Raw genomic sequence first — 15,892 nt, forward strand, 5'->3', positions numbered from 1 at the left:
GAGACTGAAACTACATCTCTTTCTCACACATGCACAAACACAGAAGGTAGCTTACTGCTAATAAATGTGTCTTTTTTTGAGGACCTCTTTAATTAAAATTTCAATATTGTGTTATGCATCAATCCTTTTGGTAATTGTTGCTGCTTGTGTACCATCATGCTATTCCACTTGTTGCTATGTGTCCCTTTAATCAGTAGCCCACTATATGTAAACTCTCACTTCAGTCTTCTCTTACCAGCACACTACCCCCGTATAACTTCTCCAATCAGATTTCCCTATAACGCATCTGTGTCATGCTAACTTCCCTATATACTGTAGTTATTATTCCTGGAGCTCTACTGTCCAGTTCCTACATTTACCCGCCTTGCTATGTAATTGTAACATCACATTTTTAAGTTGGATATTTTGGCTGATGCTTAACCCTTGCAGACTGTGCAGCAGTGCAGCTGGCGGCTGCTAAGAAGGAGGGAGGGATGAGAGAGAGGCAGGCATTAGGGCTCCGGGGAAATCTTTAAACTGTTCTCTCTCGCTTCTCTCAATCCTTCCTCGATCATTTAAAGCCACTTCAGCGCTGAGCAGAGCATCTGAGCTTCAGCAGCCACCTATGCCAGCACTGCTCTCTTCCCAAGCTGCTGCTACTGCACCTCTCACCTTGGCAGACATGCCCATAGGATGCTAACCCCCTCACCCTCTAGCCAGCTTGGCACTCTGTGGATACTCTTCGCAGGTTACCATGCCCGGGACTGTCTGTCTACTCATCATCCTCCTCCAATTATTCCGTACATCGGAGGGAGAGGTGTCTGCAGGTAATGTAACTTTATTCCTCTTCTACATCTATTCGTTGTATATGCTGTCCCCATTCTACTGTGGTGGTCGCGTTACCAATTTGATATATTAATAAAATGTGTGTAGTGCTAGAGCATAGAAAGTGACATTTTATGTATATCGGGACAGTATTAGGTAGTTCTGAGTTTCTAATTTCTTCTGACCTCCTGGCTGCAGAATATCGGGACAGAGTTAGGCAGTGATGGGTTCAGCTAATGTCCAGTAATCTCCTGGCTACAGAATATCGGGACAGGCTTAGGCAGTACTGGGTTCTGATGTCCAGTGATCACCTGGCTGCAGAATATCGGGACAAGGGTAGGCAGTTCTGGGTTTTGCTGATGTCAGTGACCTCCTGGCTTCAGAATATCGGGACAGGGTTAGGCAGTTCTGAGTTTCTAATTTCTTCTGACCTTCTGGCTGCAGAATATCGGGACAGGGTTAGGATGTGCTGGGTTCTGCTTATGTCCAGTGACCTCCTGGATTCAGAATATCGGGACAGGGTCAGGCAGTGCTGGGTTCTGATGATGTCCAGTGACCTCCGGGTTGCATATTATCGGGACAGGGTTAGACAGGGTTCTGCTGATGCGCGGTGACATTCTGGCTGCAGAATATCGTGACAGGTTAGACAGTGCAGGGTTCTGCTGATGTCCAGAGACCTCCTGACTGTAGAATATCGGGACAGGGTTAGACAGTGCCGTGTTCTCCTGATGCCCAGTGACCTCCGTTATTCTACAGACTGTAGAATATCGGGACAAGGTAAAGATTTCTATGTTTATGTATACCATATATTAACTTTATTGTCTCAGACATACAGTAAATTCCATAAGCGAGCCTATTAATTAATGTAACGCTTTGACATTATTAGATGCTAAGTGAGTCCACAACTGCATAGCTTTCCCTTATACTCTATATAACATTATGTGCTATTTGTATTTCTAAAAGCTATGCATGCCTGTATTACGTCTGTATATAGTGTATGTAGTTACTGCTATCGGGGAAATGGAGCCTGCAGTTTCAGCACCACTGTTCAGAGGAAGTCTGGTAGGAGATGTTCTGCAGCGAGGTGTACTGATGATGAAGTTAAGTTAGATTGGAAGCAAATACCTTTGGTCATGCAAATTGCAATGAAAAAGAGGCAGCCGGGTGCGGGCGACCTGAGAAGGTGGAGGAAAAGGGGCACTGAAGAGTGTGCAGGAGCAGGGAATGCAGAGAAAGCAGAAGTTCCTACTGCACAAAAAAAGCCTTGCTAGAGGTATCTGACTGGGTGTAGTCGCATACCTGCATGTCCGGATTGCTGACCAGTTTAGCCTCAAAGCTTACACTCTGCTGTACTGTGATGGCAGCTGTGCAGTGTGTGCGCGTGCCTGGGCTATTTTGGGGGGGTGGGAGTGTGTGGCACACATGTGCTGGCTGAATACTCTGCAGTCCAAAGGAGTGTGCCGAACGTGTTTGCGTGTAACTAATAAGCCAAAAGAATTTCTATAAACTCCAAAGAATGCACCTGCTGAGATGTAGACGAATGCTGAGCATTTACACCCTTATCCCAGGCAGGCGGCATTAAATAGCTAAGCTACAGTAACATGGAATGTGACATACAGTATATGTTCTGGCCGGACGCCTGCCTGTAAGTTAGACGACCACCTGTTTCTTGTTGAATATTGATGCTCTAGATCTAGTACCGATCAAAGGACGATACATGGTGGTGGTGGGGGGTTACTTTGTTCAAAAGTTATTCTAACAAATGATATTATCATTCATTAGGCAAATTCGTTTTTTCTTATGCAAATTGAGCTATTTGGATTGCATGGACTATGGCAGCTCCCAGTCATATTTCATAGCTCAGAGCTGTCTAATAGTGTTTTGCCTGGTTCCATTGTGCAAGCAGAGAGCTTGCAAATTATATTGTGATACTGACTATACAGTACATACTGTAAAACTGAACACAACACTGTCAAATAAAACAGAGCATCTGTGTGTGGTTTTGTGTGACTGAAGATTTATCTCATGGAAAAATGATCCAGTGTGTCTAAGCTGGAAGGTTGAATGTTAAATTAGAGACATTCAGATCCAAATAATGATTTCTTGTGAAAGAGGGAACAGGTCAGATGTGTGTAATGAAACTTGTTTTCATCCTGCTGCACAGAGAATCCTGCCCCAGACAATAGGCTGTCAGAGAAGCTGTCTTGAAAACAAATGTACCTATTGTAGGTTCACATTTGGCTTGTAAGGGGACACACTTACAGCCCCTAGTGTACTGTCTGTCACATTATAGGGACAGTGTCCTGAAAATTCTGCGTACTGTATATTAAACATGCTCTTACAGTACAGAGTTGTGTGCCTTTCCTGTGCAATTAAAAATATTCCTTTAAAAGACTCAGATTTGACCGTTTTAGCACTGGAATGAGACAGCGATGCAATTATTCCCATTACAGCTTTACTCCTTCAAATGAAATAAACTATCAGTTTTCAGCATGGAGCGAACAATAGGTACAGTAGCATTATTATCACTAATTAGCTGAAAGTGAATATGGGCCAGACTAATTGAGTAATTTGAGCAAGCTTATCACCAAGTCAGACTTAATAGCAATCAGAGGACATGGTATGCCTACACACACACACATTGTGAACATTGTATTTTGTAGCATTAATTACATTTTCTGACACTATCTGCCTGTGGGATGTCCAGAGCAGCCCTGTGATGTTCTGTGAAGAAAAAATGACACCTCTAAATATAAGTATTTTTTTTGCTCTGTTCTATATCTATCTATCTATCTATCTATCTATCTATCTATCTATCTATCTATCTATTAACAGTTTCTTATATAGGGCACACATATTCTGCAGTACTTTACAGAGAATATTTGACCATTCACATCAGTCCCTGCCCCAGTGGAGCTTGCAATCTATATTCCCTACCACATGTTCATGAACACAAAGACATTCTAGGGTTAATTTTGTTGGTAGCCAATTAGCCTACTAATATATTTTTGGATTGCGGGAGGAAACCGGAGTACCCAGAGGAAACCCACGCAAACACGGGGATAATATACAAACTCCACACATATAAGAAAAACACATTTGCCAAACATTAGCAATATACGTAAATGTTGCATATACAAAATTGGACAAGTGTGGTTACACACACACCCACACACACACAAAACAACATAATACGGGGCTGATTTTGGAGTTTTGTCATACATAACATGTTTTCAAACACGTTGCATATGATAAATGGTGCTCCAGCCAATCAGCTGCTGTCATGTTTTTTTGAAAAATGACAGTTGAAAGCTGAGTGGCTGGAGCACCGTTTGTCATATGCAACCAGGGCTTGGTCTACCATTAGGCAGTTTAAGGCAGTTGTCTAGGGTTCTGGGGAACATCACTTAATCATAGTTGTACTTAATGCAGGTGGCACTATGGATTTTTTTTGTGACACTGTCTTCCTGATGAGTTGAGAAGTGGGTTTTGATGGTGGTGGGTGGGCAGAATGCACCAGCCAATTGAGTATGATAAAACTCATTGATAAATGATCCCATATTTTGTGCTATGTACTGTATGTAGTAAAGGGGAGGCTTCTGGCCAAAAAGGCTTCTTCCAGATAGGAATTACCATAAGCTGTTAGAGGTTAGAGTTAATGTGGAACACATTTCTCCAAACATAATGGGCCACATATATAAGTTATAAAGACTTCTTTTTTGATCTGTCCATCACTTTCTTACAGGGTTAACCAAGCTCCTTAGAAATCATGTTTCATGTCCTCCTCACTGGTGTAATGTAAATACACACTGACAGATCCTGCAATATTTGATCAATTTCAACAAACACTTTGATTATGGAGGAGAGAGACACAGATAGAGGGATGTGAAAGATCTAAACATTGTGAGTCAGTGGGCTGGGGAAGCCAACACAGCCAGCAGGGAGCTTGCCAGATTAACAGACAGGTTAACCATTCCTATGCCACAGGTACTATTATCACCTTGAACAGGCAATGCCAATAATGATCTTCGTTGTGCTTGTGTGTTTCTGTAGGGTTAAGGATAATTTAAATGCAGTGAGCCAGACTGGCTTTTACAGAGCACATAGGATAGGAAAACTGTATTAAATATATGTGTATTTGTTGTTTTCTGCCTCAAGACGTGTGAAATGAAAGAATGTTATTAAATTCTGAAGGAAAACTAGATGCATTTCTAAAGATTATACTCCATAGCACCCATTTTAATGCACTTAAACCTTCTTCTTATGGAAACACAGTGTGCTATGTCAACAGGGCTGCCACTAGGAATTTTGGGGCCCGGGACTGATTAACAGTCTGGGCCCCTCCAGGACCCCCCCATCCCCCCCCTCATCCCCCCTCCCTTCACCTACCTCCCAACTCCTGCTCCCTCACCCCCTCCTGCTGCACTCAGCAGGTCCCGAAGCACAGGCTTCTTCAATGCAGGATGCCGGCGGCCAACTAAAATGCAGCACAGGCTGGTGAGCCAATCAGAGCTTGTGTACCGGCAGCCACTCTGATTGGCTAATGGTACACGAGCTCTGATTGGATCAAAAGCCTGTGCAGCATTTTAATTGGCCACCGGCGTCCTGCATTGAAGATGCCTTTGCTTCGTTCAGTGCACCGAGCACAGCTGAGGCAGTTGGGGGGCTGCAGTGAGCAATATGAGCTGCCCGGGCCCTTCCAGAGGCCGGGGCCCTGGACAGCTGTACCCACAGCACCCCCCTGTCGGCAGACCTGTATGTCAGTCTCCTTATGTATGCTATATAACTTTTCATTGTTTATTACCTGTATATACAGATGGAGCCACACTCATTAGAGCGTCTCCCGGTGGGCAATTCAGTGCGCCACAGCTCGAATGAGGCGCAAATGCATGTGAGACGCTCACACGGCCCATTCGCGGCAGTGATAGCTTTCACCAGAGATAGATAGTCAGGGAAAACCCACATACTGTAACTAGTCCATGGATCAGGTCTGGAGAAAAGGCATATCTCTCCATATCAGCCTTCCTGTAGCAATATTATACAATAGAGGCCAAAGCACAAGCATTTGTCCCTCTTGAAAAATATGTTTTAGCTGCTTTACCTACCTATTATGTGCATTTTATATAACTTTTAAAATAATTATTAGGTTAAAATAAAGACACTCAGTCACTAAGTTCAAGCATTTTGTCACATTACCATTTGCACATATAGGCTAGCTTGTTAGTCTCACACTAGATACTCTTTATACATATGAAATAGACAGAAATGCATAAAAAACATTAGCTGCGCCAAATACCTGGCAATTATGTGTTGCTCTCTTGCATAAGCTTAGCAAGTGTGGCAGTGCCAGGCTTGTTCGTAGGGATCCAGCGATGTGGTGCTTGGATAAATACCATTTTTACTGGCAGTTTGCTACTGGCACCTGTGTTAGAGAAGGTTAATACATACACAGTATAGATGCTGGCCATGAGGGGGCACTGTCATCACACAAGGACTAAGATGTGTGGGTTTTTTTCAAACCCGCTTCTTTTTAAGTTGATAAAATCTTTCAATTAAGGATCTTGTATAACTTGCCCGGCTCTCGCTTTGTAAATGTAACAAACGTTTAGTGCGTCACATCGGGGTGCAGCCTGTGACCGTGCCTGTAGACTGAGAAGAAGAGCTGTTTCCAGAGAATAAGTGGATAAACACAATTACCTGCATTTTTGGCACTATAAAGACTTATTTTGATTGGCTTAATAAAGGAAGCATAGAGATTCGGCTCGCATTGGTTGAGTCAACCGCATAAAAATTATTATTCTAGCATACATGAATTCAAATTGGCACATTTTGGGTTAAATTCTCTATTTCAAGAAAATCTACCAGCACAGTAACCTATTTTACTTGAAGAAGAGGACATTCAGGCTGAAGACTAGAGGATGGCAGCTGCAGAAATGCCAGGTACAGACTGGCAATCCTTGGGATGTGGTTTGGAGTCCTGACTAACAGTTTATACCATTTCATGCCCTTCAGCTGCCACCTTATTGAAGTACAGTATTGGCTGGTATATGACGAATGTGGCAATAAGCTACGGCATGCAGCTGTGCGCGTGGTGTGTGTATTTCTTTCTTATACTGTACATGTACATTAACCATTTAAGCTCAGGTTAGATTGTAGCGTGCTGTTTATAATTCAGAGCACGATTTTATGGGTCATTGAGTCGACAGTCAAAAAAGTCAACATGAGTTTTAATAAAAAATTGTCCCGAATGTCGACATAGTTAAAGTGTACCGCTTCCCCTCGCATGGCTCGCTGTGCACACCATGCTTCAGGCACAGTGCCTCTCTATGCTCGGCACACTACTCTTGTCTTCCTTCATTCCCAAGTGGATGGTAGGGCATGAAATACCACCTGTCGGCACATGTCTACCTTTTCACTGTTGACTTTGTCATTGTCGACCTAATGCTTGTGTCGACCTTTCAACCTTAGCCATGTCAACATATTTCATGTGTCGACCTCAGCCATGTCAACCTTCATGGGTGGACCTAACTGACTGTATACCCATTGTATTATATAAATAAACAGAAATATTCAAACTGCCAGCCACATGTCACTTTGTGTGCCCACAAGGTACAACCGCACAGGGGAACCTTAGTAGTACTTATTTGATAGCAGCATTGTAACAGAATCTGAGCCATGAGCAAGTAACTGCAGCCATAGAATGTGTGTCACATATACTGTAAGTGCTGACAAAATGTAAGCCAAAGTTGGTTTATCAGCTGTATACTGTTATTGGAGGAAGAATGCTGTTCTGTTATAGTACAGTATTTACCGATAATGTCATAAGGGGGTCTAATAGCACAAAAACATGAGCTATAACTTAAATGAATGATTTATTTTGCTAATGAATATAGTCCAGCTTGTTTCTAAAGGTAAATGTTGTGAAAAATAACCAACGAAATACATTTAGCGCTAAGTAAATGGTCAATCTGCTCAATTGAATAGTCACTATAATGTAAGTTGGATAAATGTCATTAGGAAGAAAAAAAAGTTCAAAGAGGGTGATAAGTCTTCTTCAAAAGGGCATGACCAATGTAGAATTAATGGTGAGGCTACTTTCCAGGAGCAGGTAGGGTTGGTGATACCATTAGGCAAACCTAGGTGGCTGCCAAGAGCCCCAATAGCTGTGGTTTGCTAAAACAGCCGCCTATTCATGATTCAATATGGGCACTTTTCTGCATGTTTTTTGTAATGGGCAATTCATTCATTGACTAATGGGGATGCCTAGTAGTCAGCAAATTCCACAAATTTAAAGTTTTTGGAGTGGACTTGCAGAAAACCATCTTCCCATCAGTGCCATCTTCAGAGCCCACGCCTTTCTGTGGGAAGGATACACGGGGATGCGAAGAGGAATTCATGATGGTACTGCAATGTGAGACCTGTGGCTATGCACAGGTATGAATTCAGGCAACACTGGCATACCTATGGAATACCTGTCTATTCCATGGCTGTGATGTCCCAACTAAGAACCAGATTATCTCCTCCATCTCTGCTTGGTAAGGTAAAAAGTAGCAGACTGTGTACCACCAGAGCTGTGTGTGGTATATTTTGTTGACATAGGCCACGTTGTCACTGATGAAATATAAGCATGATAAGAATGTCAATAAAATGTCCCTGGTGGTCTAGCAGTGACCTATCTATTATAGCAAGTTCAGCAGCTCCAATAGTGTCTTCCAAGTCTGGAGGTGACACTTGATGACATCCTAGGACCCTGAGGCACTTCCAGCAGTGACTAACACTAACTCTAACCTTCCCCATAGTGCCTAACCCTCCTCTTCCATAGCCTATCCCTGAGTGGATTTTAATTAAAACTATCTGGTGCAAGACAGACAATGAAAGCAAGTGTGTTATTGTTTGGCTTGATTTACTGCAATTTTTGTGAACTATGCAATTGTTGCTAAGGTGTCCTATTGGTTTCATGTGTGGTACATGTAATGTGTTAAAAACAGAGAAACAAAATCCTCTAATAATAATTCTCGGGTCTTACCTCCTAACAGTTATCCAAGAAAAAGTGGGGCACTCTGGGCAGTATCCAATGGTACTCCGTTTTACACTCTCGGTGCACTCGCCTTGCATGCCCCATTTTTTCCACCCATCGCCATGCCTCCCTCTCACCCTATTACACGAATCAGCTGCTCGCCGCCCCTGATGGCGACCACTGACCAATGCGGGCTATGAGGAGTAAATGTCTCCATTTGTATGCAGTGTTCAAATATTGCAGAGAATTCTGAAAAGCCCAAATTACCCTAAAAAAAATATTCCAAATCAGCAGACTGCAAATGCTGTGTGTATCTCCTCAAAGGCCGAATGAAGGAGTGAGGTAGAAGAGGTGAATCATGGGTAATAATTGAGGTGATGTGGTGCTTCTAAAGAAAAAAAAACCAATATAGATCTTTCAATTAATACAAAAATAGACTTGTAGACACCAAAAAAACTAAGAAAATACATTATTTTTTAAGTACGTAAATTGAGTTCACCTAAAAAAGATGCCGAGAGCAAAACGGAGAGGCAAAAAAAAGCAAGCAGCGTTCTCCATTTTTGCATTGAATACACAAATGGCAAGGTACGCAAAATTTCCCTTAAGAAAACAACGGCAAACAATGAAAAGGACCTGGCGGCGAACAGGGCGAAGGTTGCGGATCATTTTTGGTGAACCGGGAGCGTTGAATTGGGGCGAGTACCATTTTTGGCGACAGGACTGGCCTTTTCGTAAAAAAAAAAGCGCTCCTCATCGGAAAAAAAAACAACGAACTGGGAGCAAATGAATACTGTCCAAAAGGTCCCTCTACTTTCTTATTCACCCCTTTCCGTGTCCACGCATTGGTAATATTTATTGTTATTGTATATCAGTATCAAAAGTGGTTCCAATCTGCCAGTATTTCCAAGTATTTGAAGCAAGCATTAAGATTTTGCACTGCAGAGCATTTTCTAAACTGCCTGTGCACATCCCAGCAAGCGTCCATATTTTAATGGGTTTCTTAATTATACACAGAAGAATTAATCTAATTGACCTGAACATTTGTTATCACAAGGAAAATCCTAGGAATTGGAGTAATATATGTTTTGAAATAGTTGTATTCTCTTTTTATAAACTATGACATGATTACAATAATTTATTAAATATTAATTCTCATTCCCTCTCTTCCCGTTAAGCTTTTGCAGTGTACCTTAAGCATAAGACTTGTATCAATGCTACAGTGAAAGTTAGGCTATAGAGGGCAGTGAGAGGCTTTTATCTGAAATATTCTGTTTATCAATAGCAAGGTCTCGGACATAAACTTTACAACATCGTTAAATAGCATGTTTGCCTGCGGATATCCGTTGTCATAAAACAACACCATTCAATGATGCACTGAGATGGGAGAACCATAAGTGAAACAAACTTCTATCCCTGTAAATAATGTTACTTATTCCTGTTGGGGACATTTTATAGTGTATGAGATCCTTGGAATGTCAAATTAGTGGGCCCCATGTTATTGATCCTTTGACATACTCTTTTTCCAGTGACAAGCTGGACATCAATTACAATCACAGTTTTCAAACTCACCGGGGGAAATTTACTAAGATTAGAGTTCTATTTCATATGGGATGTTGCTACTGGCAACAAATCAGAATCTACTTCTTATTTATTTAGCACCTTCTAGAACAGGAATTGGGGAACCTTCGGCCCTCCAGCTGTTGTTAAACTACACATTCCAGCATGCCTCGCAACAATTTTAGAATGGTAAAATAGCAAATCCCAGCAGGGCATGCTGGGAAGTGCAGTTCAATAACAGCTGGAGGGCCGAAGGTTCCCCATCCCTGTTCTAGAAGATAATAGATATTATCTGATTGGTTGCCTATAGCAACATCCCATGTGAAATAGAACTCCCATCTTAGTAAATTTCCCCCACAATAATAATAATAATAATAATAATAATAATAATAATAATAATACTAACTTTGAACTTGCAGTGTTCCTAGATTTTTAGGTACTTATGTATTATCTGGGCTCCCATGTTAAATGCACCCCATTTTTTCATACCCCTACTATCCAACTACGCATGGAGTTTATTTTATATAGTGTGGCAAGCGCAGCGAGTCACCGTGCCCGAAGCGTGGCGAGCGGATGCGGTCTCATAAGAAAAACGGGAGCCCAGATATTACATAAGTACCGATTTTTATTCCTACATAAAAAAATAATGAATCAGTATGATTTACCTACAGCTGAATTACCAACAATTACTTGGTGGACACTGTTATACAAGCAGGATGTAAATTCCTATGGTCAATATCCAACATATACATAATACTTACTATTGAAATGCCCACAGTCATTATACCAACATCATCTTAATGTCGAACATGTTAAAATACTGACACAGTTACATACCCTCCAACATTTGAAAAGTAAAAATCGGTACAACCTCAGAAAGGGGGCGTGGCCATAGGTAAAGGGGAGTGGCCACAACAAATTTTTTCTATACTGCCAATGGACACATATGCTTACAAGCTTCAAAAGACGCTGCACAGCAATAAAAAATACCAGCGATTAGACGTATTTAAAAATGGAAATAAATGCCACATAATTAGGTAAAGTAACTACTGTGCCACACTCCCTTACCTTCCTAACAGCTCCATGGCGTCCACAAATTGCAACCACGCATGCGCCGACTGTGAGAACACAACCTCCCTGTGATGTCATGATGCGACTCACGCCAGCCTGGACCCGCAATGCACCTCTGGGAAGGAAAAATAAAATAGAAGCGCTATTGGTGGAGGATATAAAGAAATTAAGATTAAAATAATGACATGTGCTTGCCTGTAAAAAATTGTAGGTTAAACAGTAAAAGATGCTTTTGCTCGATTGGTGTTTACAGCCCCTTTGGGGAAATGTTTTGAGTTGGGATATGTTGTAGCTTCGGGGATCACGCCCTAGTGCACAGGCCTACTCTGTCCCTACGATACCTTGGTCTTTTCTCCGCGGGGTTGGTTAAGGCACTGGCAGGTCTTCCTGGCGTCTCCGTCTCCCGAGCTCCGTCTTCCGTCAGAACGCTGAAACCGGAAGTTCGGGTAGCGTGTTTCCGGCTGTTTGCGGCACGCTGTTGTGGGTGTTCATCCAACGCGTTTCGAGTCTGCACTCTTTGTCAAGGATGTTGGGCTCATGTTGCAGGGCTTCTTTTATTCACAGAAAACTTTATTTAAAACTTTAAAATAGACACTCCGTTTTTCCGGAAGTGTCTCTGAACGGGGGGGGAAGTTGTCATTTTTTGGCGGCAAGCACATGTTTTGGTTCTATACTATGAGTAGGATTTTTGTTTTCTATTTATTTGAGGCACAGTTTACAAAAATGATTTTAGATCTATATCAATATTTAAGCCAGCAGGAATTAGTGTATTTAGTTCGTAGATCCACTTGGTTTCACTTTTCCTTAGTTCTGTTACAATATCTCCTCCACGCCAATGTGGGGTGATTTTCTGTATTGCTGTGAACTTCAGGGATGATGGATCTTTGTTGTGGTGTTTTGCATAGTGATCAGATACACTATGGGTCGCTAGTCCTCTTTTTATGTTGTACACATGCTCTGACAAACGGGTTTTCATTTTTCTTTTGGTTTGTCCTACATATTGGTAGTTGCACGGGCACTCAAGCAGATAGATAACTCCTATTGTTTCACAGCTTAGCTGTTGTTTTATTTTATATTCTTTCTTTGTTTGATTTGACACAATGGTTTTTATCGGTTTGGTTATTTTGGTATTTGTGGACTTGCATCCCATGCAATTTAGGCATGGAAAAAAACCAGATGAAGTTGATTTCTTTTTCTCTTGGTCCATTGGGATGAAGCTCTTTGTGAGTTCTTGATTTAGGGCTGGTGCACGTCTGTAGACAATATGTAGGACAAACCAAAAGAAAAATGAAAACCCGTTTGTCAGAGCATGTGTACAACATAAAAAGAGGACTAGCGACCCATAGTGTATCTGATCACTATGCAAAACACCACAACAAAGATCCATCATCCCTGAAGTTCACAGCAATACAGAAAATCACCCCACATTGGCGTGGAGGAGATATTGTAACAGAACTAAGGAAAAGTGAAACCAAGTGGATCTACGAACTAAATACACTAATTCCTGCTGGCTTAAATATTGATATAGATCTAAAATCATTTTTATAAACTGTGCCTCAAATAAATAGAAAACAAAAATCCTACTCATAGTATAGAACCAAAACATGTGCTTGCCGCCAAAAAATGACAACTCCCCCCCCCGTTCAGAGACACTTCCGGAAAAACGGAGTGTCTATTTTAAAGTTTTAAATAAAGTTTTCTGTGAATAAAAGAAGCCCTGCAACATGAGCCCAACATCCTTGACAAAGAGTGCAGACTCGAAACGCGTTGGATGAACACCCACAACAGCGTGCCGCAAACAGCCGGAAACACGCTACCGGAACTTCCGGTTTCAGCGTTCTGACGGAAGACGGAGCTCGGGAGACGGAGACGCCAGGAAGGCCTGCCAGTGCCTTAACCAACCCCGCGGAGAAAAGACCAAGGTATCGTAGGGACAGAGTAGGCCTGTGCACTAGGGCGTGATCCCCGAAGCTACAACATATCCCAACTCAAAACATTTCCCCAAAGGGGCTGTAAACACCAATCGAGCAAAAGCATCTTTTACTGTTTAACCTACAATTTTTTACAGGCAAGCACATGTCATTATTTTAATCTTAATTTCTTTATATCCTCCACCAATAGCGCTTCTATTTTATTTTTCCAATACCCACAACTATATTGAAGCTGCTGAAAACCAAAAGATAGCGCGGTAACATAAAACCCATTAACCTCTGGGAAGGAGTTCCTGGACAGGTTGCCAGGTCCGGATTTTGTTGGTGCCCACCAAGCCCGTGGATGAAAGGGGAGGCTTCGCCACCTGTCACATCTAAGGAAAGAGGGGCAGCCTGAAGTTCAAAAACCGGTACAATCGACAGTGAAATTTAGCCGGTACAGACCGTTAAAAAAACTGTACTTTACCGGCTTAATCGGTACAGTTGGAGGGTATGCAGTTATAATGTATAACATGGACACGTATTAGTGTTCTGCGTCCCCTTGTATAGTTCTCTGCGCTCTCCATGCTGCACTCGGCACACTATATTTTCCATATATTTTCCATATATGCCCACTGGGATTGTAAAGTATGAAAAAGTCGGATTATGAAAAAAAAATTCATGAAAAAATGTATTCGGTATTATTTGTCAGCATTGTGGTTGTGTCTGTGTTTTCTTACTGTCGGTTTTTACTTTTCGGTATTTTGAAGTTGTCAGTGTTTCGATTGTTAGTATTGTGTATATGTCGGTATATTGCCCATCGGCATTTGGCTGTGGGAATTTGGTCAATCAGTATTCCTTCCGTCGGCAACTGACCTACATACCAATCAAAAGCAGTTTATACCATACAAATTGCAGTGCAATGGCATATATGTTGGTTGACGACTTTCCACATGATGCATTTGTCATCTCTAAATTTTGGACTTATAAATGAGATGGTTCAGCACATTTAGAAGATAACATTATGAAATATACATGTATTGATCTCTAATCTTATAGGCTTCCCAAACTGACAACACTATTCTCTCCTCACCTTGTTACTACCTAGCAAAGGTTTAATCAGTCCCTCCACACTGCTGATGCCCTGGGCAAGGTCTCTTTACTGCTCTCTTCCCCAAAGTTTTCTGCAATGTACCTGCCAGAGCAGAGAACAGAAGCATAGGCTGATATATGTATGCAGGCTGGTTAACCCCCAAAGCTGGCACACAAAGGATATACTGGGAATGTGTGTGACAGCGCAGCTAGTAGGGGTCATTAACTGTGAAGTTATTTCAGTGTCCAGATTTGACCCTTCTATACCCAGCACTATTTTTCTGGAAAAATAGGTTCAGGAACTAAAGCTGTGTACACACAGAGCAATATTATTGCTGGCAATATATTGCTAGCAATATACAGATGGAGCGCCTGTCTTCCTTGGCCGGGGATCACCAGAATGTCCTCGCTGGTGATCGCAGGTGCAGAGGCGCTCCATCTGACTGGGACGCGCGTGCGTCTGACATGCATGCGCATCCCAGTTTCAGGACGGTGCCGCTGCTGGTCCCTGTCCATCTCCACTTCATGGAGATGGGCAGGGATAGGGGGGGCAGCGTGGCGGCGAGGGGCACCAGGGGAGGCAGCGGGAGTGGCGGCGGAGACCCGTAGACAGCTCCGTAGCCACAGGGTGCGCGAGCCAGAGATGGACGCTGATGAAAATGTCACACTGCCGGGAGAAAAAGGCAGGGGAAGTCGCTGGTCGGAGGAGCATGCTCCTCCGACCAGTGACCATTAGGGGACTGGAAACGGGAACGCGCATCCTCAGCAACCATATTGCCAGCAATTTTATGCCCGTGTGTACGCACCGATAGATAGATAGATAGATAGATAGATAGATAGATAGATAGATAGATAGATAGATAGATAGATATCCCTATAGATTATAAGCTTACAGCAGGGCCCTCTTACCTCCAAGTCTGTCTGTTGTTACCCAGTTTGTTCTATCACTCTTTACAATTGTAAAGTGCAACGGACACTTATGTTATGGAAAGTACATTTTGGCCCAGGAAAGGTTCAGAAACCTGTTTATGTCATACAGTATTTAATTAGAGTTTCAGGAACTGAGCTCCTGCTAGTTGGTGCTGAAATAGCTCTGTCTATACCAGCTGTGATTAGAGAAATTAATAAAGGTCATCTTAATTCCCAAATAACATAAATTCAGCTGTTTACAGTCTATTTGTTGGAGTTATTCATTGGTAATGCATTGTATGAAAGCATTCTAGATTTTTCTTTTCGTTATTTCATTAGGATCTCTGTACAAATAAGCTGCTGTCCATATAACTTATACTACTTTCAGACCGCAAACCCGTGTCCGACCCTGCATTTTGAACACGGGTTTGTCCTTGCAGAGAGCCGGGTCAGACTCTTCAATTACCCCTTTCACACTGCACTTTAACCCGGGTTTTCCTAGGATTGGTGCTTACACACTGAACCCGGGTCT

General features: G+C 42.2%; 1 protein-coding gene across 12 annotated transcripts in view; it reads left to right on the forward strand.

Moving 5' to 3' along the window:
- Positions 1–357: 357 nt before the first annotated feature.
- Positions 358–15,892, forward strand: part of PTPRT (protein tyrosine phosphatase receptor type T) — a 281,209-nt gene continuing 265,674 nt past the window's right edge. For 3 of the 12 annotated variants that reach the window (XM_083147726.1, XM_083147727.1, XM_083147728.1), the window contains exon 1: positions 1,462–1,581. In XM_083147726.1, coding sequence (XP_083003852.1) covers positions 1,470–1,581 — 112 coding nt within the window. In that variant the 5' untranslated portion in view covers positions 1,462–1,469. Of the gene's footprint in view, positions 807–1,460; positions 1,582–15,892 lie in introns of those variants that run through there. The other 9 variants (XM_083147731.1, XM_083147732.1, XM_083147734.1 and 6 more) reach the window with 5 other exon arrangements.

This window comes from Crinia signifera, chromosome 6, assembly GCF_055691185.1.
Source record: "Crinia signifera chromosome 6, ASM5569118v1, whole genome shotgun sequence".
NCBI classification, from domain to species: Eukaryota; Metazoa; Chordata; class Amphibia; order Anura; family Myobatrachidae; genus Crinia; species Crinia signifera.